Source organism: Thamnophis elegans, chromosome 13 (genome assembly GCF_009769535.1).
Source record: "Thamnophis elegans isolate rThaEle1 chromosome 13, rThaEle1.pri, whole genome shotgun sequence".
Lineage (NCBI taxonomy): Eukaryota > Metazoa > Chordata > Lepidosauria > Squamata > Colubridae > Thamnophis > Thamnophis elegans.
Window position 1 is genome coordinate 44,869,920 of NC_045553.1, and position 27,953 is coordinate 44,897,872.

General features: G+C 46.4%; 1 protein-coding gene across 1 annotated transcript; it reads left to right on the top strand.

The window, feature by feature from the left end:
• Positions 1-17,032: 17,032 nt before the first annotated feature.
• Positions 17,033-27,115, top strand: BSX (brain specific homeobox). The gene is made up of 3 exons (XM_032228983.1): positions 17,033-17,288; positions 23,170-23,366; positions 26,852-27,115. Exons 1-3 carry the CDS (start codon positions 17,033-17,035, stop codon positions 27,113-27,115), a joined length of 717 nt encoding a protein of 238 aa, XP_032084874.1.
• Positions 27,116-27,953: the final 838 nt, after the last annotated feature.

Genomic DNA, 27,953 nt, shown 5'->3' on the forward strand with positions numbered 1-27,953 from the left:
GCTTAATGGATAGATTAGGTGGAAGCAAACAGCACATAAGCCAAACATTTGCTCTCTCTCTCTCTCATTCTCTTTCTCTCTCTGCCTTTTCTACAGCTGGAGATAGCCACGGCCCCCACCCACCCACCTACCCACCCACCCACTTCTCCATCCTGGTGGCTAAATTAGGCGAGGCGGGTTTTCTTAATTCCTCCAAACAATCACTTAATGAGCGCTATATTATCCAGCAAATAGGCGGGTGGCGAAGGGAACTGTTTGATAGGCCACCGATAAATGAAAGCTTAGCTGCTTTTAAGATTAAGCCCCACAGAAACCTCCTATCCAAAGTGGGGGGACTTGGTGGAAATGGAAAGAGGGGAGGGGGGTGGTGGAAAGCGTGCATCGTGCGCGTCGGGAGTGGAAGACGGCATTTTGTCCCTTGCACAAAAATTTGCGCGCCCGCCCGAAAGTGCAGTACAGTGAGAAGAATTTCAATTATTTCATCAGCAAGAAAATGGAAGCAGCCTTTAAGTGATTGGAACCGCAGGAAAATCTAATGTGGGCTGCCATGCAATATGAACAGAATGGGCAGGAAATTAAATACGCGCCTACTTAAATCATGAGGTTGCAAATGATAAATTAGTGTCTCGATGTTTGCGCTCAAGTATTTAAGTGGAAGGGTTTTTATTCTTAATGTTGTGTGGTTGCCCAAAATTAGGCCCTTCGCCGAGGTTGTTTTGCCTCTCGCTTTCTCGGTTGTGCTTGGATTAAGAGTAAATGGGGATGGCCAGCCTCTGTAGCATTTAATATTCTTTTGTGAATGCCGTCCAGCAAAACGCTTTCAAAAAAGAAAAAAAAAACAAACTCATTATAGTGGGGAATAATGTTTGTTAATGTACGGCAGGCTAAACAAATGCAGTGTGCCGTTGGCCGGGATAAACAATTATTTGAAAAGATAGGGATGAAGACCGTATACATATTTGGTCCTTGTTTGTAATCCAAACAGTTATTTAGAGAAGTGATTATCATTAGACTGAGAAAAGATGATGTAATTTTACAACAAGGGTGGCTTGATTTCGCCTGCAGCTCAAAGGTTATGCCGCAGTGGTGGGATTCAAAATTTTTAACGATCGGTTCTGTGGGTGTGGCTTTGTGGGCGTGCTGTGGCTTTGTGGGCGTGGCATGGGAAGGATACTGCAAAATCCCCATTCCCCACCCCCACCCCACTAACCTGCTTTCCAGTTCTGTTCCAGTCCTGTGCGGGGCAACAAAAGAAGATCGGCTGGGAGGCAGCAGGGGCGTGGCCAGCCTATTTGCCGGTTCTCCGAATTACTCAAAATTTCTGCTACTGGTTCCACAGAACCTGTCAGAACTGGCTGAATACCACCTCTGTTATGCCAGCCTACCTTAGATTGTGAAAAATTTAAAAATGTATTCAAAGTGTACTTTAATCCTGTTGTTTGGCAGAAAAAGCTCACTTTTTTTTTACACAAATTAAAACTAGTAACTATCAAACTTGGTAACTCTTAAGATGTGTGGACTTCGATTCCCAGAAATCCTCAGCCAGTCATGCTGGTTTAAACCATCTTGACTTCTGTGGATACTTTAACCATCACTGTCAACCCAAGAGGCAGATTGGCTGGAAACCGTTTATGGACTTTTTGCTAAAAAGGAGGGGGGGGGGAAATTAACTTGTGACGTATGGGTTTTAATGATTAAAAAGAGTTTAAACTGTCTTGACTTCTATTGGTGTTTTAACCATTACTGTCAACCCAACAAGACAAATTGTCTGGAAACCTTTTATACACTTTTTGCTAAAAAGAAAAAAAATAAATGTGATTTATGGGTTTAATGTTAAAAAGAGTTTAAATCGTCTTGACTTCTACTGATATTTTAACTGTCACTGTCAACCTAAGAGGCAAATTGGCTGAAAACCCTTTATGGAATTTTTGCTAAAAAGGAAAAAATAAATAAACTTGTGATTTATGATTTGATGATTAAAAAGAGTGGCTTATGGAATGAAGGGAACCATGATGTAATCTGAGAGAGAGGGAGGGAGAGGGAGACAAAATGAATGTACAAGTGCTGTAAAGAAGTTTGGAATCCTATTTTCTTTTTCTTTTCTTTTTGTTTCCTTTCTCATTCACTCCTCTTCTCTTCTTTTTCTTTCTCTTTTCTTTAAATAGATATGGCTTTTATTCTGTTCAAGAAGTTTGAAACAGAAATCAATTGAAAAAAGACCCCAAAACAAACAGCAGAAGAAACCTAGAGTGGGAAATGGGAGAAATTATGTGAGCTAACATTTCCAGATTTAATTTGCTGGTGGTGTCTGTTAAAATATTCATGACTGGGAGAGACATGGGGATAAGGTCAGCCAAGGAATAGGCATAGCAACTAAGTCAACCAATGGGAGCTTAAACAGATCTGTGTTTGTGCAGAGAACTGAAACAGAAACCTAAGAAGAAAGAAACCTGCTCTGAGAAGTAAACAAGCATTTTGTCTGCTGAAAATGAAACTACCTAGAAAAATACTTATAGTATTTTTCAGACTATAAGCATTCTGCAGGCCTTCCTAACTCTATGCATACCCTATTTTTTGTGAAAAATGGGGCATGCAGAGAGTTTGGAAGGCCTGCAGAGTGCTCCTGGGGGCCAGGGAGGGCAAAAATGGGGCGTGGGGTGTTTGGGAGGCAAAAAACAGGCCCTTATTTTTGCAAAAACGGGGCATACAGAGGGTTTGGGAGGCCTGTAGTGTGCTCCTGGTGGTTTGGGAGGGCAAAAAACCCTGCCCGTTTTCACTCATTTTTGCCCTCCCCATCCCCCAGGAGCACTCTAGAGGCATCCCAAACCCTCTGGACAGCCATTTGTGCAAAAAGAAGGATTCGCAGGGCGGGATTTCGGGAGGCTAAAAATGCTGTATTCAGTATATAAGAAACACCCAGATTTTCACCCTCTTTTGGGGGTGAAAAAGGTGCATCTTATCCTCTGAAAAATATGGCAACTGCTTGTGTTTGCCTGTAACTCTCCTGCCTTGTGTTTACTTGGAAGAACCACCTGTTGGTATTGTACATTTATTCATCTGTTCTTATGCATTTGAGGAAGTTAATGAATCCTGCTGCATCTCTTATCTGTGTGTGCTTTGAGCCGAGGTGGCGCAGTGGTTAGAGTGCAGCACTGCAGGCTACTTCAGCTGACTGCAGTTCGGCTGTTCAAATCTCACTGGCTCAAGGTTGACTCAGCCTTCCATCCTTCCAAGGTGGGTAAAATGAGGACCCGGATTGTTGGGGGCAATATGCTGACTCTGTAAACCGCTTAGAGAGGGCTGAAAGCCCTATGAAGCAGTATATAAGTCTAACTGCTATTGCTATTGCTATTGCTATTTGAATTTATGCCACAAACTCTGACAGCGTCTCCGTTCCAGAGCTTTTATTCCAGGTTTCTGGTATTCTATTTATCTTGCCCATCACCTTACAAACATCTCAGGAAAAGCCGAAATTTCTACAGCATCCCTATTACAAGGAAGGCTCCGAATAATACAGCAATCATATTATTTGTTGAGCGAGCAACATATCAATTTAACTTCTGGAGTATTTTGAAGCACTGTCAGTGAAGATCACAGGACGTTTCTTTTCAAATGTCAAGGAAAATAAGCCTCCATCTGTGAAGCCCCCCCCCCTTTTTTTTTGAGAAATGGACAAAAGCAGCATTTGCCAAATGTAATCTCCAGTTTAAAAGCAGTCGCTGGGTTTCCTTTGTCCTGATGTGGAAATACTTCTTCCTGCCTCTAAAACATATCATCCACTTCTGGAGGCCTTAGAACTGAGTGCCCACATAGGAGCAAGCTGAAACGGTGAAGAAGCCATCTAAAGGGAACAGCCACAAACATTTTTTTATTATTATCTTTATTTGAAAGTTAATAAAAAAAATACAGGGTGTAAAAAAAAAAGTGTGCTACTCGGATCTTTCTAAAACGTGCCCCATCCTTCTCGCTGAATCCCCAAGGGATACGAAAGTTCAGAGGATTAAAAAAAAAACTTTTTCCCTTTTTATCCTCGAAGAAAGCTTAATTGCATTTTGGGAAAACGACATAAGACAAGTGATGAATTTTGATGCTTAGTTGTAGCACTGCAAGGATCAACTGATCTCTGACTGGTTCTAATCTCACCGGCTCAAGGTTGACTCAGCCTTCCATCCTTCCGAGGTGGGTGAAACGAGGACCCGGATTGTTGGGGGCGATATGCTGACTCTGTAAACCACTTAGAGAGGACTGAAAGCCCTATGAAGCGGTATATAAGTCTAACTGCTATTGCTAACTGACATCAAAGCAGGCAGACATTGGATTGAGATTATTGGGTGACTCTACGACTAATTTTGCAGAGTTAATTAAGCCATTAATCTAGAATCCAGAGGTGGTATTCATCAGGTTCTGACCAGTTGTGGAGAACCGGGAGTGGACATTTTGAGTAGTTCAGAGAACCGGCAAAATACCAGCTCCGGCTGGCCCCAAAGTGGGGAAGAAATGTGGATTTTGCAGTATCCTTCCTCTGGAGTGCGGAGGGAATGGGGATTTTGCAGTATTCTTCCCCTAGAGTGAGGTGGGAATGGAGATTTTGTAGTATCCTTCTCCTGGAGTGATGAGGGAATGGGGATTTTGCAGTATCCTTCTCTTAGAGTGGGGAGGAAATGGAGATTTTGCAGTATCCTTCTCCTGGAGTGGGGAAGGAATGGGGATTTTGCAGTATCCTTCCCCTGGAGTGGGATGGGAATGGAGATTTTGCAGTATCCTTCCCCTGGAGTGCGGAGGGAATGAGGATTTTGCAGTATCCTTCCCCTGGAGTGAGGTGGGAATGGATATTTTGCAGTATCCTTCTCCTGGAGTGGGGAGGTAATGGGGATTTTGCAGTATCCTTCTCCTGGAGTGGGGAGGGAATGGGGATTTTGCAGTATCCTTCCCCTGGAGTGGGGAGGGAATGGGGATTTTGCATTATCCTTCCCCTGGAGTGGGGAGGGAATGGGGATTTTGCAGTATCCTTCTCCTGGAGTGGGGAGGGAATGGGGATTTTGCAGTATCCTTCCCCTGGAGTGGGATGGGAATGGAGATTTTGCAGTATCCTTCCCCTGGAGTGCGGAGGGAATGAGGATTTTGCAGTATCCTTCCCCTGGAGTGGGGAGGGAATGGGGATTTTGCAGTATCCTTCTCCTGGAGTGGGGAGGGAATGGGGATTTTGCAGTATCCTTCCCCTGGAGTGGGGAGGGAATGGGGATTTTGCAGTATCCTTCCCCTGGAGTGGGGAGGGAATGGGGATTTTGCAGTATCCTTCTCCTGGAGTGGGGAGGGAATGGGGATTTTGCAGTATCCTTCCCCTGGAGTGGGGAGGGAATGGAGATTTTGCAGTATCCTTCCCCTGGAGTGGGAAGGGAATGGAGACTTTGCAGTATCCTTCCCCCAGGAGTGAGGTGGGAATGGATATTTTGCAGTATCCTTCCCCTGGAGTGAGGAGGGAATGGAGATTTTGCAGTATCCTTCCCCTGGAGTGGGAAGGGAATGGAGACTTTGCAGTATCCTTCCCCCAGGAGTGAGGTGGGAATGGATATTTTGCAGTATCCTTCCCCTGAAGTGGGAAGGGAATGGAGACTTTGCAGTATCCTTCCCCTGGAGTGGGGAGGAAATGGGAGGTAATAGAGTAGAATAGAGTAGGTAGGGTAGGTTATGGTAGAAGAGTAGAGTAGAGTGGAGAGGAGTGGAGTAGGGTAGAATAGAGTAGGGTAGGGTAGAAGAATGGAGCGGAACGGAACGGAACAGAACAGAACAATTATTGGAATGAAAAACAGAGAATAGAATAGGATAGAAAAGAAATATTCTATTGTGCAAAGTGTGGTTAGACACCCCAGGAATTTGTCTCCATTGCAGAAGCTCTCAGTGTGCATGCAAAGCAACAAGGATACCGGATTTCTCATGTGTGCATTACACCACATGTGAAGACTTGACCTTTGGCTAGGATTCTGGAAAAGCCAACCCTGGGCACGGGTTCCAAATCTGAATTCACGTGGGACCTATGAAGCTGGCTGTGTGTTTAAAAAAGTATTGGGGTCTCTTTTTGGTAGAGGAAATATTGGCCCGTCTCTGAGTTATAACCAGGCACTTGAAACTTGAGCTGACCAACAAGCCAAACAGAGAAGTCGGTCAAACCACTTGAACTCTCGCTGTGCGTACACTTCCTTCATCATGCGAGAAAGGAGGATAATTCAATTTCTCCCTCTCGTTTAAAAAGCATTTGAAGATCTTGAGTGCATTGATTTATTGCAGCTCCCTCTTTGTGGAGGCCATTTGATGTTTTCATATACTTAAAGTGCAAACGTCTCCGAAGGAAAATGCAGAAATGAGGGAGGACCTGAATCCTTAAATACACCCTAAAGGTAATTCCAAAATTCTTCCCACGTTACAGTCGCCCTCGACTTACAACCTTTTGTTTAGTGACGGCTGGGGTGGCGCAGTGGTTAGAATGCGGTATTGCAGGCTGAACTCACTGCTCGCTGCCAGGAAGTTCGATCCTGACCGGCTCAAGGTTGACCCATCTTTCCGAGGTGGGTAAAATGAGGACGCAGATTGTTGGGGGCAAGAGGCTGACTCTGTAAACCACTTAGAGAGGTTGAAAGCCCTATGAAGCAGTATATAAGTCTAATAAATAAATAAATAAATTATGAAGCGGTATATAAGTCTAATAAATAAATAAATAAATTATGAAGTGGTATATAAGTCTAAGTGCTATTGTTAACTACGAAGGGAGGGAGGGAGGGAGGGAGGGAGGGAGGGAAGAAGGAAGAAAGGAAGGGCTGTGATGACACAATGGTTAGAATCAAGTATTGCAGGCTAACTCTGTCCACAGCCAGGAAGTTCGATCCTGACCAACTCAAGGTTGACTTCCATCCTTCTGAAGATGAGTAAAATGACCCAGATTGTTGGGGGCAAATATGCTGAGTCTGTATACCACTTAGAGGGGGCTGGAAAGCATTATGAAGTGGTATATAAGTCCAAGTGCTATTGCTAGGTGCTAAAGAAGGAATGGAGGGGGGGAGGAGGGAGGGAGGGAGGGAGGGAGGGAAGGAGGAAGGAAGGAAGGAAGGAAGGAAGGAAGGAAGGGCCATGATGACACAATGGTTAGAATCAAGTATTTCAGGCTAACTCTGTCCACAGCCAGGAGTTCGATCTTGATCAACTCAAGGTTGACTCAACCTTCTATCCTTCTGAAGTAAAATAAGGACCCAGATTGTTGGGGGCAATACGCTGACTCTATAAACCACTTAGACAGGTTGGAAAGCACTATGAAGTGCTATATAAGTCTAAGTCCTTTTGTTATTGTTTGAAGTTACAACAGCACTGAAAAAAGTGATTTATGACCGGTCCTCATACCTATGACCATTGCAGCATATTCCCAAATTCACACAATCAAAATTTTGGGCACTTAGGAACTGGCATGTATTTAGGTTGGTAGATCAGCTAGGAATCCACATGTTTAACAGAAGAAAGGTTTATATGAGCCAAGACACCCGTCCTCAACGTGATGTCCTCCAGATGGGTTGATAAGCGGTGAGCTGCAATGGCGCAGGGGTTAGAGTGCAGTACTGCAGGCTACTTCTGCTGACTGCCGGCTGCCTGCAATTTGGCAGTTCAAATCCCACCAGGCTCAAGGTTGACTCAGCCTCCCATCCTTCCGAGGTGGGTGAAAGGAGGACCGAAATTGTTGGGGGCAAGAGGCTGACTCTGTAAACTGATTTGAGAGGACTGTAAAATCACTGTGAAGTGATGTATAAGTGCTATTGCTATGCTCTCCTTCAACACTAGGCTTAGCCTTTTCCTTCCTCCCTTTCTACCCTTCCCTTTTTCGGGGTACAAGTGAGCTTTCTGCCTTTTCCCTTGCTTCTTTTAACATTCATCCTGTTTTTGCTCTGTCTCTCTTTCTCTCCCCATCTCTTTCTCTCCTTCCTGCCCTCTCTTCCTCTCTCTCTCTTCTTTCTCCTCCTCTTTTTTTGCTTCTTTTAACATTGATCCTGTTTTTGCTCTGTCTCTCTTTCTCTCCCCATCTCTTTCTCTCCTTCCTGCCCTCTCTTCCTCTCTCTCTCTCCCTTCTTTCTCCTCCTCTTTTTTTGCTTCTTTTAACATTGATCCTGTTTTTGCTCTGTCTCTCTTTCTCTCCCCAACTCTTTCTCTCCTTCCTGCCCTCTCTTCCTCTCTCTCTCTCTCTCTTCTTTCTCCTCCTCTTTTTTTGCTTCTTTTAACATTGATCCTGTTTTTGCTCTGTCTCTCTTTCTCTCCCCATCTCTTTCTCTCCATCCCACCCTCTCTTCCTCTCTCTCTCTCTCTCCTCCTCTTTTTTTGCTTCTTTTAACATTGATCCTGTTTTTGCTCTGTCTCTCTTTCTCTCCCCATCTCTTTCTCTCCTTCCTGCCCTCTCTTCTTTTAACATTCATTTTTTTTGCTTCTTTTAACATTCATCCTGTTTTTGCTCTGTCTCTCTTTCTCTCCCCATCTCTTTCTCTCCTTCCCACCCTCTCTCTTCCTCCTCCTCCTCTTTTTTCCTTGCTTCTTTTAACATTAATCCTGTTTTTGCTGTGTCTTTCTGTCTCTCTCTCTCTCTTCCTCTCTCTGTCCCTCCTTCCCTCCCTCCCTCCCTCCCTTTCTCTCTCCCCCATTCTCTTAGTCTCTCTCTCTCTCTACTCCTCCTCCTCACACTAGGGTTTCTTAAAGTCCCTTTTCTTTAATCTCACCGATGGCTAAAGAGAAGCTGCCTTCTGCCCAAAGATATACAATTGCATGAGATATACAATGGTAAAGTGATCCACTTAGCTCTCCGGCTCACTCCCTAAACCAGCAGCATTAATAAGTGGGGTTTTTTTTAAGCAGGTTTCCTCGCAATTAATCCATTTGCTTTAAGGAGAAAACTTTTCAGCCCCTCGGCTTTTTTGAAGCATCGAGTCACAAGCCTAAACGAAAAGAAGAACAATCTATCTCTATCTCTATCTCTATCTCTATCTCTATCTCTATCTCTATCTCTATCATCTCTATATCTATCTATCTATCTATCTATCTATCTATCTATCTATCTATCTATCTATCTATCTATCTATCTATCTATCTATCTATCTATCTATTATATCTATCTATCTATCTATCTATCTATCTATCTCTATCTCTATCTATCTATTTATATCTATCTATCTATCTAAATGGCTCTGTGTGTGTGTGTGTGTGTGTGTGTGTGTGTGTATGCGTGTGTGCACACCAGCATAACTCTGGAACACCTGGAGCAATTTCACCCAAACTTGATACACAGATAACTTACTCTCTGAAAAAAAATACTGTTGGGGGTAAGACACCTCTAATATGTGTTGGGGTATGTGTTCTGTTAAGATACAGCTTGTTGTGCTTTAAATGGCTTCTGCTGTACTGCAGTAAAATGGCTTCTACTATACAGTGCGGTGGAGTTGTCATGGTAATGGCTTCACAGTACTCCACAAGGGGGCTCCCTCTGATAAGAGGGAAAATCCAACATTAGAAATTACATTTGGTTCGTACATTTACCTCTTGTAAATAGATTCCTGGGCAATGCCGGATTATCAGCTAGTTATGAATAAATAAATATTTTTTCCCCCAGATATCTGTCTAAATCCTTTTTTGCACGTAAGGACCTGAAGAAAACCTTTGCAAGGAAGAAGTCCATGCATTTATTTATTTTACACTTGTGGTTTGAAAAATGCTGTTCTCCTCTTCAAATGCTTACGTATCATTTAGTGTAACTAACAACTACTAAACCAGAGGAAGAATGATAGAATAAAAGCAGGGGCAGATAAAGAGGCAGATAAGAAGAGGGGTGAATGAGTCGTGATGCCTAGCCATTAGTGATAATGACATCCTGTTATAGCTACATTTTCTAAATTATATGTTTTAGGGCTCACATATCATGGACGATGGCTTGCTAATTGCAGCCAAAAATTCCATGCTGAGAAAGCTTTGACATCTCAACAGCATGGTGTATATTCTCCTTTAGTATGCATGTTCTACAAAAAAGCATGCCTTATGACCTAAACTAGGTTAGAGGTTGCAGGAACTGGGCATGGCTAGTCTAGAGAAGAGAAGGACCAGAGGAGACATGATAGCAGTCTTCCAATATTTGAGGGGCTGCCACAGAGAGGAGTTAGGGGGTCAAGCTATTTTCCAAAGCACCCAAAGGCCAGACAAGGAACAATGGATGGAAACTGACCAAGGAGAGATTCAACCTAGAAATAAGGAGAAATTTTCTGACAGTGAGAACAATCAACCCATGGAAAAGAAGTTGCCTTTGGAAGTCATGGGAGCTTCACTTCTGGAAGCTTTCAAGAAAAGACTGGACCACAGGTGGTATTCAGCAGGTTCTGACCAGTTCTGGAGAACCAGTAGTGGAAATTTTGAGTAGTTCGGAGAACCGGTAAATACCACCTCTGACTGGCTCCACCCCCATCTATTCTCTGCCTCCCGAGTCCCAGCTGATCGGAAGGAAATGGGGATTTCCGAGGTGCCGAGGTGGCGCAGTGGTTAGAGTGCAGCACTGCAGGCTACTTCAGCTGACTGCAGTTCAGCAGTTCGGCTGTTCAAATCTCACCGGCTTAGGGTTGACTCAGCATTCCATCCTTCCGAGGTGGGTAAAATGAGGACCCGGATTGTTGTTGGGGGCGATATGCTGACTCTGTAAACCGCTTAGAGAGGGCTGAAAGCCCTATCAAGCTGTATATGTCTAACTGCTATTGCTATTGCTATTTTGTAGTAACCTTCCCCTGGAGTGGGGAGGAAATGGAGATTTTACAGTATCCTTCCCCTGCCACATCCACAGAACCAGTAGTAACATTTTTTGAATCTCACCACTGGACTGGACTGCCATCTGTCCGAAATGGTATAGGGACCCGGTCTCCTGGACTAGATGACCTAAAAGGTCCCTTCCAACCAGTGATGGGATTCAAATAATTTACCAACCGGTTCCCTATCCTAATGACCAGGTGGGTAGGCAGGGCATGGTGGTCATGTGACCATGTGGACGTGGCTAACTCAGCATTACTCAGGTCGATGGGCACTTTGCCTTAGCTGTTACAATGTGATAAGGGTTAAGCAGAAAGGCAGTTTCTGTAAGCAGGGCAATAAAGATTAAGCTAGAAACAACACCAGAATGTTTCCTTCCTGCCTTCCTTACAGGATTAGTCCTGTAAAGTGGAAAAAAACCAAATGAAGATTTCTTCCAACAATCGGTTCTCTGAACCTCTTAGAAAGTTAAGAACCGGTTCTCCCGAATAGGTGCGAACTGGCTGAATCCTACCACTGCTTCCAACTCTGTTAATCTGTAATCCAATTCATTGGACAGCAATGTTGGCTAGATACTCAGCACTGGAAAACTAAGGAACTAGCCAGAGAGGGATACAAGGAATTGAGATGTAAGCAGGATCATGTAGTTCTCAAAGTGTAACTGAATAGCAATAGCAATAGCAGTTAGACTTATATACCGCTTCATAGGGCTTTCAGCCCTCTCTAAGCGGTTTACAGAGTCAGCATATTGCCCCCAACAACAATCCAGCTCCTCATTTTACCCACCTCGGAAGGATGGAAGGCTGAGTCAACCCTGAGCCGGTGAGATTTGAACATCCGAACTGCAGAACTGCAGTCAGCTGAAGTAGCCTGCAGTGCTGCATTTAACTATTGCGTCACCTCGGCTCAACTGAAGCCAAAGACACCATCAAATCAATCAGGACTTAGTTCTGACTGTAGCCACAGAGTTTTCGGAAGTTGAACGACATTGTCTTCTTCTAGGATTTTTGTTCCACTTCCCAGTCTACAAACCTGGATTGTCTTAGCTGGCAAGATAGTGAGCCGGATGCCTGCCATACATAATCTAGAAATATGCAAATTCAGCCAGAATCTTTAGCAACAGAGTCCTTTTTTTTAATCCATAGATAATGGAGACTCTAATGGGGTCATGGCTTGGCAATGGGTCAAGACCAGGAATCCAATAACCGAATGGCAAAGCCATGGAAGAAAGGAAGAGGCCCAGTGAGGTGGCCCTCCAGAGTTCAAAGCGTGGTCAACTCAACCCAGCCGTGGTCTGCAAAGTTGTCCTCTCCATTTTCTGTTGGGTTGGGAAGCCAAGAAAGAAGCCATCTGAGCTTCCATCCAAATGCACAACTGAGGCACGTGACTCGTGGGAGTCTACTTTCTCACCAGCCTGCTTCTATCTGACCTGTAGAGCTGAGCCCTCAAATGTTGTAGTGGGTGGGTGAACTTCAGAGCCTAACAGATTTCAACTGGCACAGCAGGAAGTTCTGTGTGCTTGCTGGATCTTCCTCAGGCAGACTGAAGAGAATGGGTTCAACACTGTTGGCACCAACCCTTCCAGGATGATCATCCCTAGAAACTCCTGCCTCTACTTCCTCTTCCTTAGAAGACAAATCCATTAAGGCCATAGCATTGAAGTTAGCAATAGCAATAGCAGTTAGACTTATATACCGCTTCATAGGGCTTTCAGCCCTCTCTAAGCGCTTTACAAAGTCAGCATATTGCCCCTAACAACAATCCGGGTCCTCATTTTACCCACCTCGGAAGGATGGAAGGCTGAGACAACCCTGAGCCGGTGAGATTTGAACCGCCGAACTGCAGCTAGCAGTCAGCTGAAGTAGCCTGCAGTGCTGCATTTAACCACTGCGCCACCTCGGCTCTGTTCTCCAGAGGTCTCCCAATCCAGTCCTAGCCAAATTTAACCTTTCTTACCCCAGTCAAGGTCCACCAGCTGTTGCCTCCTGGTATGGATTCCAGTTAGACCCAAGTTCAGCAGAAGGAAGGATGGATGGATGTGTCAACCTTGAGCTAGTGAGATTTGAACTGCTTAACTGCAGCTAACAGTCAGCTGAAGTAGCCTGCCGTACTGCACTCTAAGCACTGTGAAGGGAGGGAGGGAGGGAGGGAGGGAAGGGAGGGAGGGAGGGAGGGAGGAAGGAAGGAAGGAAGGAAGGAAGGAAGGAAGGAAGCTGAGTCAACCTTGAGCCAGTGATATTTGAACTGCTGAAGTGCAGCTAAAAATAATCTGAGATAGCCTGCACTACTGCACTCTAACCACTGCACTACCTCGGCTCTTAACTGGTTTGTTAAGAGAAACAAACCATAAACAATAGCAATAGCAGTTAGACTTATATACCGCTTCATAGGGCTTTCAGCCCTCTCTAAGCGGTTTACAGAGTCTGCATATCGTCCCCACAGTCTGGGTCCTCATTTCACCCACCTCGGAAGGATGGAAGGCTGAGTCAACCTTGAGCCGGTGAGATTAGAACCGCTGAACTGCAGATAACAGTCAGCTGAAGTGGCCTGCAGTACTGCACCCTAACCACTGCGCCACCAAACATGGTCCATGCATCAATCATCAGACTTACTCCAGTGCAAATGCCACCATGATGGAAAGATGGCCTCACCAGCTCATGGCCATCCCCAGAGGTTGGGCACCCAGGAGATAATTAAACCAATATCAGTTTTGCAAAAGGAACCACAGGCTGCTATCACAAAAGGACTCTCATCTGTAAGTTCCACTAAGCTCATGGTCTGGTTCTGTTTTGTTTAAACAATAGTTTCACGACAATGAGCTGCTTTAATAATCCAATAAGGCAGAACAATGAAGCGATGCCTGGAAGATTGCAGTGAGCAGGCTGCAGCCTTTTCCATTATCCCACAGACGAGCATGAGGGAGTTAGAGTAACATTAACTCATGCTCTCCAAGTTCCTGTTCATTAAACTATCATGATTGCCGTTTCTATTATTTCCAGGGTTTTGCCATTTATTTACCATTTACCAGCTCATGCATATGGAAGGCATGGTTTACAGTTCCTGGAGAACTGCACATTTCATCCTAATTGATTCTGGTAATTAATTTGTTCTACCTGCTGGATTAGATGGAGCTGCTGTCCATGTGCCCAAGGATTACCACTTGTCTTTCTAACATCTCTCCTAATTATCTAATAGCATGGGTTGCGAGAATTCTGGCTCTATTAAAACGTTTTGACTATTAACAGCCCCTGACTGGAATTGTGATGACAACTCGATTTTGACAAATTAGAGCTTAAAATTGGGAGATGAAGGAGAAGTGCCTTCTTTTAATTTCCCTGAATTTAACATCAATAATTAGAGCAATTTTCCAAGATGCGAGCTGAAATTATCACGGCTGTGATGTGGAGTATCATCCTAATTTTAGCAAATTGACTCTGGGGAAATGAGTATTACAGATTAGAAGGGCATAAAAAACCCAGAGAAACAAGAAGAAAGGAGAGGGAGGGAGGGGGAGGGGGAGAGAGAGAGAGCATGAAGAGAGAAAATAAGAAAGGATGAATCATAAGATTTTAAAGGAGTGAATGGTAAGTAAAATCACAGCAAGATTGTGGATCAGCCATGTTTAATGTTGACCCAGTGAAATCAATGGGCATCTTCAGATATCAGTGCTTGTCCTATAATTGACTATGCATTTGTCCAATTCAATATTAAAGGTAAAGTTTCCTCTCACACACATGTGCTACTTGTTCCCAACTCTAGGAGACGGTGCTCATCTCTGTTTCAAAGCCAAAGAGCCAGCATTGCCCGAAGCCATCTTCATGGTCATGTGGCCGGCATGACTAAATGCTGAAGGAGCACAGAACACTGTTTCCTTCCCACCAAAGGTGGTCCCTATTTTTCTACTTGCATTTCTAAATGCTTTCGAACTGCTAGGTTGGCAGAAGCTGGGACAAGTAATCAGAGCTCACTCTGTTACGCAGCACTAGGGATCCGAACCACCAAATTGCCGACCTTTCTGATCAACAAGCTCAGCATCTTAGCCACTGAGCCACCGTGTCAATTCAATATTAGGGTGGATTAAAATAAATTTGAAAGAAAGTACTGTATTATTTTGGTGGACCATCCTCATAGGAAAAAGTTACACGGGCTTGTTTGTTTGGTGTTTTAAAATCTCATTTTTAGGGCCAACTCGAAAGTGATAACTATAAACCAGGCTTTTTGGAATAATAATTTTTTAAAAAGCAGCTTTGAGGTTTTTAAATAAAATTTGGGGTAGCTTCTTGAGAAACTTTCCTAGTACCCTCCACATGTGCTGGATATGCAATTCTGGAATTTCACCCATTGGAATGAAAGCTGGTCCTAAAACATCTTTGGGATGCCAACTTGCCAACCCCACATCAAGTGTGCTGTTTGTTCTCTGCAAAATGATTCACACTGAGCAATACTTGCAACCTGTTTTCTTGTGTCTCAATATATCCTATGATATCCCCTCCTTCTAATTGTTTATGGCTGAGCCAAATGATTATAGACAAAGGGGTGTTGAATTGTCCCTGGACAGGTTTTTCAGGGTGAGTAGTCCATCATCCTAAATGATAAATGGTCTTACTTACCACCTATAAAGCGCTCCATGGTAGTGGATCTGACTATTTGAGAGACCGCCTCCTGCCAATTACCTCCCTGCGTCCCATCAGATCGCACAGAGTAGGCCTCCTCCGAATTCCATCCGCCAGTCAGTGCCGACTGGCGACTACGCGGAGGAGAGCCTTCTCAGTTGCAGCTCCGACATTATGGAACAACCTCCCCGTGGAGATCCGTACCCTCACCACAGTCCAGGCCTTCCGCACAGCCCTCAAGACCTGGCTATCCCGTCAGGCCTGGGGATAGGATTACTCTCACCCCGCCCGAATGTTGAGTGAATGTTGTGTTTTTATGGATAATTTTCTTTTATTCACGATTCTTTTTTTTTTTAAGTCTTGTCTTGCACTCCCTTCCCCTCATTGTTGTAAGCCGCCCTGAGTCCCCTCAGGGAAAAGGGCGGCATATAAATCCTCAATAAAATCCAAATCTAAATCTAAAATAAAGGTAAAAGTTCCCCTCGCACATATGTGCTACTCATTCCCAACTCTAGGGGGCAGTGCTCATCTCCGATTCAAAGCCAAAGAGCCAGTGCTGTCCGAAGACATCTCCATGGTCATGTGGCCGGCATGACTCAATGCTGAAGGTGCACGGAATGCTGTTACCTTCCCAAAGGTGGTTCCTATTTTTCTACTTGCATTTTTATGTGCTTTCGAACTGCTAGGTTGGCAGAAGCTGGGACAAGTCACGGGAGCTCACTCCATTATGCAGCACTAGGGATTCGAACCATGGAACTGCTGGCCTTTCTGATCAACAAGCTTCAGCGTCTTAGCCACTGAGCCGCCGCGTCCCTAAATGATACCTTTGTCCTAACTGCAACATTTGCCCATTGTGGCCCTTCACACCTGCAAACAGGTGTGGTGAGCTTTGCATCACAGGCTTCAGTTGGTTATTGGATGGATCCATTCGTAGGGGCTCATACAATCCAATGAACTTATAAGCTAACTGGCTTCCCTTCATCTAGTGGGGGCCACCCAAAAGCTTACTTACTAAGCTCAGCAACTGCAGTCATCGTTGAGCTCTTGAACTCAAGACTTCCACGGGGAAGTCAACCAAGGACTGGCTTACAGGTATCGAAATAGCAAGGCGGGTTGTCCCATTGAGTTGCAAGCTTCCTGTCTTCACCAGTGAGCTCACACCTGTAAAGGAAAGAAGAAGTGGGGGAGGAGGGAGAGACATCGAATCCATTTTATCCTGCCCCACCGTCGTCCCCCCCCCCCCGCCCACTCCCCGGGGTCCACCGCTTCCAGCCCCCGCCGCTGATTCTCTCTTTCAGCACCACGGAGAGCAGCCCCGTCACTTGCCATTCAGGTGGGCGACTCGATGCCCAAGGGTTCGTTCCCTCCGCCCTGCTAATTCGCCATTGGCTGGTTGGAGATGCCCCTCTCGAAGCGGCCCTCAAAGGCACATGTCTCTCCCTCCCTCCCCCCCCCCGCCCCTCGCCTCCAAAAGATCTTCAAAATCGCGGCGCGCTTCTCGCCCGGCTCATCTAGGGCGGCGTAGGAGAAGGTGGATCGCCCCCTCCTCGAGTTCCGAGGAGAGCGGGCGCCCCGATCCGTCCCCACGAGCAGAGTTGGGCGAAAGGGACGAGATGAACCTCAACTTCACCTCGCCCGCCGTGGCCCCCAGGCCGACCTCCTTCTTCATCGAAGACATCCTGCTCCATAAGCCCAAACCCATGCGAGATGCGGGGCCCGAGGCTTTCCACGGAGCCCTGGCCTCACGGGTGCCTCTGCTGGACTATGGGTACCCGCTGATGCCGCCCCCGGCCATTTTGGCACCTCACCCGCACCATCCGCTCCACAAACCCGACCATCATCATCACCCCTATTTCCTGACCGCTTCAGGTAAGCCTCTCTTCTCTCCGGGGTCAGTTGGGCAATGGCAGCGGGGAAGGTCTTCGGGTTAGGAGTTTGGGGAGAGACAGAAGCTGGGGTTCAGGGCAAGGAAAACAAGGCAGTCAGCAGGGGTAAAGGGGCCCTTTGGGGGGGAAAAGGCACAGAAGGGAGTAGGACCTCGGAAAGGAAACCATGGTAGTGTCTGAAATCGCCCAGCCGTACGGCCATGGCTGCGCGCACGCAGGATCTTGGGCAGAGCAGAGGTGACCTGCGGAGATCCGAGTCTGCAACCTGTCGGGGTTGCAGCCCAGGTGAGCGAGCTACCCTCTCAAGTAACAGCTTGTCTCCTGCTCCATCCGCCACGGGTGGAAATTCAGAGTTCTGTTTTGAGGTCTCTGAAAGAAAGAAAGAAAGAAAGAAAGAGAGAGAGAGAGAGAGAGAGAGAAAGAAAGAAAGAAAGAAAGAAAGAAAGAAAGAAAGAAAGAAAGAAAGAAAGAAAGAAAGAGCAATTTTATTTCTTTAAGGGGAAGTTCCGTTGCTTCCTGCACTCCTTGGGGGTATTTTCAGAGTATCCTTAAACGCAGCGATCCTTCCTGGAAATTTTTGGACAAAGGTAACTTTCAAAAGAATCCTTATTTGTGATATTCTTAAATTAACAAGCAAGTTAGTTGCGCTTGTCCTATGCTTGGTCCCTTTCCTGCCATCAGGGAGGCTAATTTTCTTTTTTTGTTAATTTCGAATTAAACTTCAGGAAGTTAGTTTTACAGAGTTCTGAAGGAAGGGAGAAGGGAAGGGAAGGGAAGAAGAAAGGAAGAAAAGGTAAGAAACAAATAGGAAAGGGAAAGAAAAAAGGAAGAAAGGAAGGAAAGAAGAAAGGAAGAAAAGGAAAGTAGGAAATAGGAAAAGGAAAGAAGGAAGGAAGGAAGGAAAGAAGGGAAGAAGGAAAGGAAGGGTGAATGAAAGAATGAAGAAAAGGAAAGAAGGAAGGAAGAAAAGGAAAGAAGGAAGGAAAGGAAAGAAGGAAAGGAAGGAAGGGAAGAAGAAAGGAAGGAAGGGAAGAAGGAAGGAAGGACTTCTATGAAGTATTTAATCATTTTAAATCTTTCATTCTATCCCATAAAATACTGGATTTTCCCAATTTCCCCCACAATAGGTGACAGCTTAGAATCTGTTTACAGAGAATCAGGAAAAGGCCGTTCATTTGGAAGGCGACCAAACCATTACTTTTATTTCCTTTGACAACATTCTGATCTTTAAACCGCTGCGGGGTTTATATGCTGCATCTGTATCCATCTGCCGCCGCGACTCTTTTTTTAAAAAAGGAAAGGGGAAAACAAAGATATTGGAAAAAAAAACAACGGGGAGGATAAGCGGCCGCTCAGCAGCGCAAACTTATGTTTTGGGAAAGAAGGAAGGTGCCGGCTGAGGTCAGCGGGACTAACTCTACCAGAACGCGCAAGACTATAGCTCAAGACAGTCAGGGCATATACAATGTTTCCTTACTTGGGAGTAAAATTCATTTAAACTCAATGGGATTATTTCACCAGCACTGATGGTCGTCCCAAAGTTGCTTCTCCCCCCCACCCCAGGAGGCAAACTCTAGTTGCCTTTTGAAAAAACGCATCTTTGGGACAACCATGACCTGGATGACCAAGAACCTTCATAGCCATGGAGCACTGATGATGTTACCTGGTTTGGGTAGTGAAACGTCTGCAAGAAAAGAAAAAAAAGTTTAGAGAGCACCAAACAACCCCTCAATTATAACTGAGCATTTTTGGTATTAAAAAAAAAAATCACTTATCAATAATTCGGGGGCAGGGGAAGAAATAGAGAAAGAACATTACCCCAAATTATCTGCCATACTGGCCAAGGAGTTAGAGTTTCACCACTTCCGAATGAAAAATCGGTTGACTTGGGTTTATTTCCCACTCATTCCGTCAGCTTTATTCCAAAATAGAGGAGTCATCCCCCCCCCAAACACAAGCAATGCAAAGCCAAATTCCCCCCCCACCACCACCACCACAAAAAACGGCGAAATTGGGAACAGCTATCCTGAATCCATTTTTCCCGGAACCAGCCCAAGAAGCAGATACTTGCTTCCTCACCCCTTCCCCAAGACCCGTTCAAATTATCGGGAAGAATAATCGAGGATTAAAACGTAAGAGCACGGGGAGTAGATCTCCCCCCCCCCTCCCCGCAAGCCCGTAGTTGCGATCCTATAGATAAAACTTGCATGGACGTAAGCTCCACCGAAAAAATCAAAATTGCCCTTTGAAGGTGGAAAAAGGCGGGATTGCGCAGGCAGGAATCGGCGGGTCAGAAGTCCAGCCGCGGCCAGGGCCGTCCCCACGTAACACGGGACACGCCTGTAGATGAACGAGCTGTTCTTTTCTCGATAGCTGGGGGTTGGGGGGGTGTCTTTAGCGAAGACCCGGGTCCTTTATTTGGTCTGGGTGCCAAACCGCGCTCTCTAAGTTCCAGGACGTCCCCGATGGGATCCGGCAAGCAAGGAAGCGCTTCTACAGGGCGCAGAGCCGCAAACCCGCGTCTTTACAGAGGCCGGGGTGGACAGGAGTGCTTTCCTTTCGAAGAGGAAGAGGAAGTCGCGCCGAGAAAAAGTCGCGCGTTCAGGGGGTCGAAACAGCAATAATAGTAATACTAATAGTAATAGTCAATGGTGCTTGTGGCACATCTTTAAATGTTCAGTTGACTGAGTTTCATGTTTAATGAATAAAGTAAACCACCACCACAACAACAACACATAAAGAAATGGCAGCTTCCTGCAATAACACCAGCGGAACTGGAAAAAACATGCGCTACTCGGAACATCATATATTTTAAGAAGATACTTCTTAATATATTATATATATTGATACCTAGAATTCTTAATATATTATATATGTTAATATATTTATACTTCTTAATATACATATCATATATATATTTATAAATATATAATAAATTTTGTTTAAAGTCACAACCCCTGGTATGCCCAATATATATATATATATACACGTTGTTTAAATATATACCTCCCACCCTGGCCTGGCTGATAAGGAGTCGAGCTCTGTAGCTCAATGGTTAACACATCTGCCTAAGAGGCAATAGAGCACAGGTTCGATTCCCAGCAAGGGTATGGCTAGCTGATGAGAGCTAAATAGCTTGAAATAGATCTATACTAGTCTCCCTTTATTTATTTATCAGCATAAATATAACAAATGTAACAAAAAGGCAACAGTAAAAAATATTGGGTTTCTGTCTGGATGGTCTCTTGTGACGAGCCGAAGGACAGAGAGTGGAAGTGTGACCTTCCTCCCATATTTGGGCATACCAGGGGTTGTGACTTTAAAAATATATATAATATACATACATACATACATACATAGGATGCTGGCAGCAACCCGTATCAACCATTAGCACCAGTCAATGGTACTTGTGATGCATTTTTGAATGTTCAGTTGACTGAGTTTCATGTTTAATGAATAAAGTGTAGTAGTAGTAGTAACAACAACAACAACAACATTCTGACTCTACAAAAAACCACCCTACTTGGAACAACTTATATCCTCCGACGTTACCTTAACAGTTCCTAGGTCCTTGGTTAGGACTCGAGCTGTTGAGCTACCAACCAGCCCCAAAGGCTGTGACTCGCACCAAAGATTAAATACTACTGCTGCTGCTGCTACTACTACTACTACTACTAATAATAATAATAATAATAATAATAATAATAATAATAATAATAATAATAATAACAACAACAAAAATCAATCATAATAATCATAATAATAATCAGAAATACCGAAACCTGGGCATCGAAACTACGCGATTATGGATGAAACATGTAACAGTGATACCCATTGTCATCGGGGCACTTGGCACCATGTCCAAGAATTTTACAAGACACATCCACAAATTGCAGCTTCCTCTAAAAACACCAGCGGAACTGCAAAAAACTGCGCTACTCGGAACATCTTAGATTTTAAGAAGGTCCTTGGTTGATACCTCGGACGCTGGCAGCAACCCCTATCAACCATTAGCACCAGTCACTCTTATTTGTGATGCATTTTTGAATGTTCAGTTGGCCGAGTTTCATGTTTAACGAATAAAAGAAATAATAATAAACCGTCTCCACGGCGGCCGATCAAACCCCCGGGGCTTTAGAAGCCGCGATCGGTTCCTCCCAAGAAGTTTCTTCTGTAGAGTTTTTCTGGGGGTCCCGATGCCCTGGACTCCCGCAGTCTGCTTCGGGGCTGCAAAGCTCTCTGAATTCAGGCGTCCTGGGTGGGTGGGTAGGTGAGGGTTTGGATCCTACAGCGCGCTTCCCCAGGCGGAGGGGAAGGCCTCCGGGGTCTCCCCCGCAGGGTTGATGTAAGGAAGGTAGTTGAAAAGGACACCAATGGCATGGTCGGGCGACTACCACAGATCCGGCTAAGGGAGGGTCGGGGCCAGCCGGTAAATCACGCCCCCGCCCCAAATAAGCGAACTCTCCTTAGCTTGTACACTATCAACTCCGTTACTCCGCCGTGGGGTTTAGTCCGTAGTTCAGGCTGCTGGAGGCAGAAGCAGAAGCCGAGGAGGTGAGGAAAGGTTACTCAGAGCCTTTCTGGGGGTGGGGGGCGTCATTCGGCCCATTTTACAGAAATAATTATAACAACCCGAACCTTTCTAGCAACAAGCCACTGTCCGCGCCTCCACTACAGGTGAAAATAGAGAACAAGACTCAAGGGCGTAAAATAGCTCCGGTTCCATGTGGCGTTCCCCAATGTGGTGGGAGCAGAGAGCCCATCATCCCCAGCAAATGGGACAGTGCAGCAGCCCCGGGGGAGGGGGGAGCGGAGGACCAAAGGGCCGAAAACGCGCGTCTTCCTCCGCGCAAGCATTTGCGGGGAAAGGGCTTCGCGCGGCCTCGCGAGGCAGGAATTTCCTAGCGGCGCTTAAATATTTAGTTGTCCGAAGAAAGTTTCTAAAGGAATCTCGTAGGGTGGGAGGGACGGGGACTCGTCTGCCGGGGGCGGGGGGGGGGGCTACCCCAAATCATTGCAGGATCGTGGGTACGTAAAGCTGCGTGTGTTTTATGCGTGTCTGTGAGCTGCTCGGGCAGGGAGGCTGACTTTCTATCTTGGTTTTCAACGCCTCTTAAGGATTTCAACAGCTCGTTCAACTTTCTCTTCCTTCCTCGACTCGCTGAATGGACTCAAAGGGAGCCCGGGCTGGCTTTGCACAAGACGCGAAGATAAACTATGATTTGTAGTTTAATTGGTAGAGTGAACAAAGCCCTGGTGGCCCTGCGGCCTTTTATCGGGAGAAACAACTTCTTCTCCTTCTCCTTCTCCTTCTCCTTCTCCTTCTTCCTTCTTCTTCTCCTTCTCCTTCTTCTTCTTCTCCCCATCTTCCTCCTCCCTTCTCCTCCCCCCTCTCCTCCTCTTCCTCCTCTTCTTCTTCCATCTCCTCTTCTTCTTTCTCTTTCTTCTCTTTCTCTTCCTCCTTCTCTTCTTTTTCTTTCTCCTCCTCCTCCTCTTTCTTCTTCTTCTTCTCCTCCTCTTCCTCCTCCTCTTCCACCTCCTCCTTTTCTTCTTCTCATCCGTCCTCCGGAATGCAGAGATGGGGGGTGGTGGTGGCTGGATGGGAATCCCCAAGCCGACTCTGGGCCACGAGAAACCGAGGAGGGAAAGGGGAGAGGCGCTTCCGATAGAGCTGCCAAAGCGAGAGATAATCTACCCCGCTTGGGGGAAGGGGTAGCCCGTGGTTGGCCCGGGGAAGCCCACGCGGGAGTCCAGAACTTGGATTCCCCTCTTTAAAAAAAAAAAATCATGGGTATAGGCGGGGGGGGGGGTGATTGCAAGGTCTCCCTCTCCCTCCGACTAGGTCCTTGTCTTGTTCCCCGCAGGGGTGCCTATGCCGGCTCTCTTCCAGCCTCACCCGCACGCGGAGCTGCCGGGCAAGCACTGTCGCCGCCGGAAGGCCCGCACCGTTTTCTCCGACTCGCAACTCTCGGGCTTGGAGAAGCGCTTCGAGATCCAGCGTTATCTTTCCACGCCGGAGCGCGTCGAGTTGGCCACAGCGCTCAGCCTCTCCGAGACGCAGGTAAGGGCGCGAGATGGAGGGGGAATCCCCCCCCGTCCCCCCTCCATCTTACCAACTCGGGGAGGGGGGAGACGGGACAAATCAGCCTTTATTATTTACCGATTCCTTCTATTTTAATGGATTTATTAACGTTTTTACATCGCCCGTCCGGGCGTCAAGCGACTCTAGGCTTACAAACAGCCGCTCTTCACGGGGAGACGGCCTGAACCTCCCGGCTTCTTCTTAGCATCAGGTAGGGACTCCAAAGCAGACGGCACTGCTGGGTCAACCCCTGTCTGATGCCAAGTTCGTAATGGCTGGCTACCGATCCCCCTCTCTCTGCAAAGGGTTTTGCAACTGAAATCCCAAATGAAAGCGCGCATAATGTGAAGGCGCCATTTCGAAGCAAATACGGGGAAACACAATAGTAACGGTGCATTAAATGTTTGGGCAAAATTCAGAAACAGAGATTCAATCTCCCTTCCAAGGTATTTTTATATCAAGGTCTCTTGTAATGAGGGTGGATCCCACTGGGGTTGGGATCGAATAGGACCGGGCAAAGGAAGCACCGGCGGGTTTTTATGGAGATTCTCCGTCATCCCAGGTCACGGTAGTCCCAAAGATGTTTTGTTTTTTTTCCAAGAGGCAACTGGACTTTTTTTTGGGGGGGGGGGTGAGGGCTTTCACTTCTCATCCAAGGAGCTTCTTCAGCTCTGACTGGATGGTGGGGAATGGAAGGATTTATTCCCCTTGCAGACAGCTGGTCATTTGTATCCTTTTAAAGGGCCGTTGAGGCCACCTAAGCTAACTGTCTATGGAGATTCTCAGCCATCCAATGATGGTTTTTCCCCCCCCCCCCAAGAGGCAACTTGGACTTTCTTTGAAGACCTTTCACTTCTCAGCCAAGAAGCCGAAGAGAGCTAAGAAACTTCTTCTTTGAAGAGAAACGTCTTCAAAGAAAAACCAGAAAGTCCTCTTGTGTGTGTGGGGGGGGGGAAACACCTTTGGGACATCGACGTTTTCACGCGTTTGTTCAGAAACAAATGGACGAATTGCAGTGAGCTACTCAATGAAACAAATTTGTAACGGGCTGCACCCTCGTCTCTTCCATCCACGAGGGGAAGGTGGAGGGGGAAATGAAAGAGAAGGAGGATAAGAAAGAAAATAGAGGAAAAGGAAAATAGAGGAGGAGGAGAGGGGGAAATGAAAGAGAAGGAGGATAAGAAAGAAAATAGAGGAGGAGGAGAGGGGGAAATGAAAGAGAAGGAGAATAAGAAAGAAAAAAAGAGGAGGAAGAGAGGAGGAAATGAAAGAGAAGGAGGATAAGAAAGAAAATAGATGAGGAGGAAAATAGAGGAGAAGGAGGAGGAGGAAATGAAAGAGGATAAGAAAGAAAATAGAGGAGGGGGGAAATAGAGGAGGAGGAGGAAATGAAAAACAAGGAGGATAAGAAAGAAAATAGAGAAGGAAAATAGAGGAGAAAGAGGAGGAGGAAGTGAAAGAGGATAAGAAAGAAAATAGAGGAGGATGAAATGAAAGAGAAAGATGATAAGAAAGAAAATAGAAGAGAAGAAAAATAGAGGGAGAAGGGGAGGTGGAAATGAAAGAGAAGAAAGATAAGAAAGAAAATAGAGAAGTAAAATAGAGGAGGAGGAGGAGGAGGAGGAGGAAGGCTGCATTTGAAGATATTTGATGCCCACTAGCAAAACTCCCCCTGGATTTACTTTTGAGAAAAACGGATCTGAGAAATTAAACGCCTATGGAAAAAAAAATTCGAGAGAGGCCCCTGAACGTGCGAAAAAGGCTTTCTCCCGCTGCTTCCTACCCTGTAAATCTGAGAGGAAGGGGAGCAGAGCCAATGTGGCGTGGAATTCAGCAAGCGAATCTCTCCCTCTCTCCCTCCCTCAGTTTCCCCGAATGTAACGTTTCATAATTTCCTCTACTGAGTTCAGGAGAGAAGCGGGGGCGACGACAAACCTCCATTCTTTTCCAGTGACTTGAAGGAAAGTCCCGTCCTTTTCCACGCTCCCGCCTCAAAAATCGAAGTTTGCAAATCTCTGGGAAGGCGCTTGCATGGACACGTGTAAACGTGGCCACACGTGTGTGTGTGTGGGGGGGGGGTGTTAGGCCAAGCGGCTCGTTCTGTTCCTGGGGCTCTCTGGCAGAGGAAGGCAGAGCTGCGCCCTCTAGAGATTGCAACGACCCGGGACGGGGGGGGGGGGAGAGTTGGGATGGCGTGAGGTTGGTCGGTTGGGGATGATAGGAACTATAGTCCAATAACATCCGACCGGTCCCATTTTGTACTGACCGGAAAATAAGATGCTCTTAAATAAGGCTTCCTATCCCCTCCCTAAAGATTTTTTAAAAACACCCCACCCCTAAATTATTTTGCCCATTATTCTGGTCTCTTCAAGTGAGTTCTATACGACGCTTATACCTCAACTGGGCCGCAAACCCACAAAAGAGTTGAGTTGGCAAGATGATGATTGATGATGATGATGATGAGGAGGAGGATAATAATAATAACTACTTAATATCTTAGCCAAAATACTTCTGATATTGCTGTACCAGGAGACGCCAGAATGGAAGAAAAATAACTGGAAAAAAAAATCACAAAATATCGCGACCTGGCCATCGATTATTCTTCTTCTTCTTCTTCTTCTTCTTCTTCTTCTTCTTCTTCTTCTTCTTCTTCTTCTTCTTCTTCTTCTTCTTCTTCTTCTTCTTCTTCTTCTTCTCCTCCTCCTCCTTCCTCCCCCTCCCCTCCTCCATCTCCTTCCCCCATTTCCTCCTCCTCTTCTTCTTCGTCTTCTTCTTCTTCTTCTTCTTCTTCTTCTTCTTCTTCTCCTGCTCCTCCTCCTTCTCCTTCTTCCTCCCCCTCCCCCTCCCCCTCCCCTCCTCCATCTCCTTCCCCCATTTCCTCCTCCTCCTCCTCCTCCTCCTCCTCCTCCTCCTCCTCCTCTTCTTCTTCTTCTTCTTCTTCTCCTCCTCCTCCTCCTCCTCCTCCTCCTCCTTCTCCTTCTTCCTCCCCCTCCCCCTCCCCCTCCTCCCCTCCATCTCCTTCCCCCATTTCCTCTTCCTCTTCTTCTTCCTCTTCTTCCTTCTCCTCCTCCCCCTCCCCCTCTTTGGCTATCGATGAAACATGTGATCGAGATACCCATTGTCATCGAGGCACTTGGTACCATGTCCAAGAATTTCACAAAGCACATCAAGAAATTACAGCTTCCTGCAATAACACCAAAGGAACTGCAGAAAACGGTGCTACTAAGAACCTCGTATATTTTAAGAAGATACCTGGTTGGTATCTAGGATGCTGGCAGCAACCCGTTAGGACCCTTCAATGGCATTCGCGACACATCTTTAATTGTTCACTTGACTTTCACGTTTAATGAATAAAATAAATAATATCTGAGTCAAAATTCTCCCGAATCCAGCTCTGCTTCTACCTGCAATGGGTGAAGCCAGGCTTCCCGACTCACTTCTCTCCCCCCCTCCCCCTTTTGCAGGTGAAAACCTGGTTCCAGAACCGACGGATGAAACACAAAAAGCAGCTTCGGAAGAGCCAAGACGACGCCAAAGCCTCCGGGCCCGAGGGGGCGGACCTGGCGCCCGGAGACTCGCCGCTGGACCCGCCGGGCCAAGCTAGCGTCGCCTCGACCTCCGACGCCCGTCCAAGTGGCCCCGCGCCGGCTTTCCTGCCGGAGGACCCCGAAGACGAGGTGGACATAATCGAGGGTGGGGAGCTGTGCGGGCCTCAGCACCTCATTTAGGGCGCTGGGGGGCGCGGAACGTCGGAACTGGAGCCGGTGGCTAAGGCCGGGAGGGAAGGCGAGTGGGCGGCTGCTGAGAAAGAGACTTTGGGGGGGGTCCCAGCGGGATCGGAAGGCCCTCCCTCCCTCCTCTTCCTCTTCCCTTCTCAGGACGAGGGGGGGTTGCTTTGCCAGCATGTCCCCCAAAACCCTCCTCGAGGCCAGGAAAACTTCGTGTGGATGGGAGGATGGACCCGGTTGGAAAACGCAATACCCACAGCCCTCCTGTTCTTTCTATCTCACCTTTCCACTCTCAACATCCCCAGTAAGAAAATGCTAAGACTGGAAAACAACCCGCATCGCCTCTTTGGGTTAGGATGAGTTGTGTGAATGGGAAGTTGCGTGAAGTTTTGCTGGAAGGCCGCGCGGCTTTTCTCCAGGTGCCCACGACCTGTAGGAAAAAGCCTAGGACGCGTGGAAAATCCGGACAGGTGAGGAAACGTCCACATACGGGCCGTTCCTTCTCCCCCACACCCGCCCCAAACTCACGTGAAAGTGGCGACATCGATTCGGGTCACAGGATCGTCGGAATCACTCGGGTGACCTGATTCCGGGTGTTTTTAATCCCCAAATACACATATACTCCTCCTGCAAGCCTCCTTAAGATACGTGTTGGAAGAAAGAAGGGGAGAGCGTTGGCGCCAGTGGTTAAAGCGCTGCTGAACCCCGTTTCTTGGGAGCAGGCGTTAAAAGGGGTTTGACGCGGGGTCGAAATTTGTTCCCGGTTTGTAGGTTTTCAGGGCTTGCTTTCTTTCTTTCTTTTTTACAAATCATGGGCGGCTAATTCTCACGAACCCGC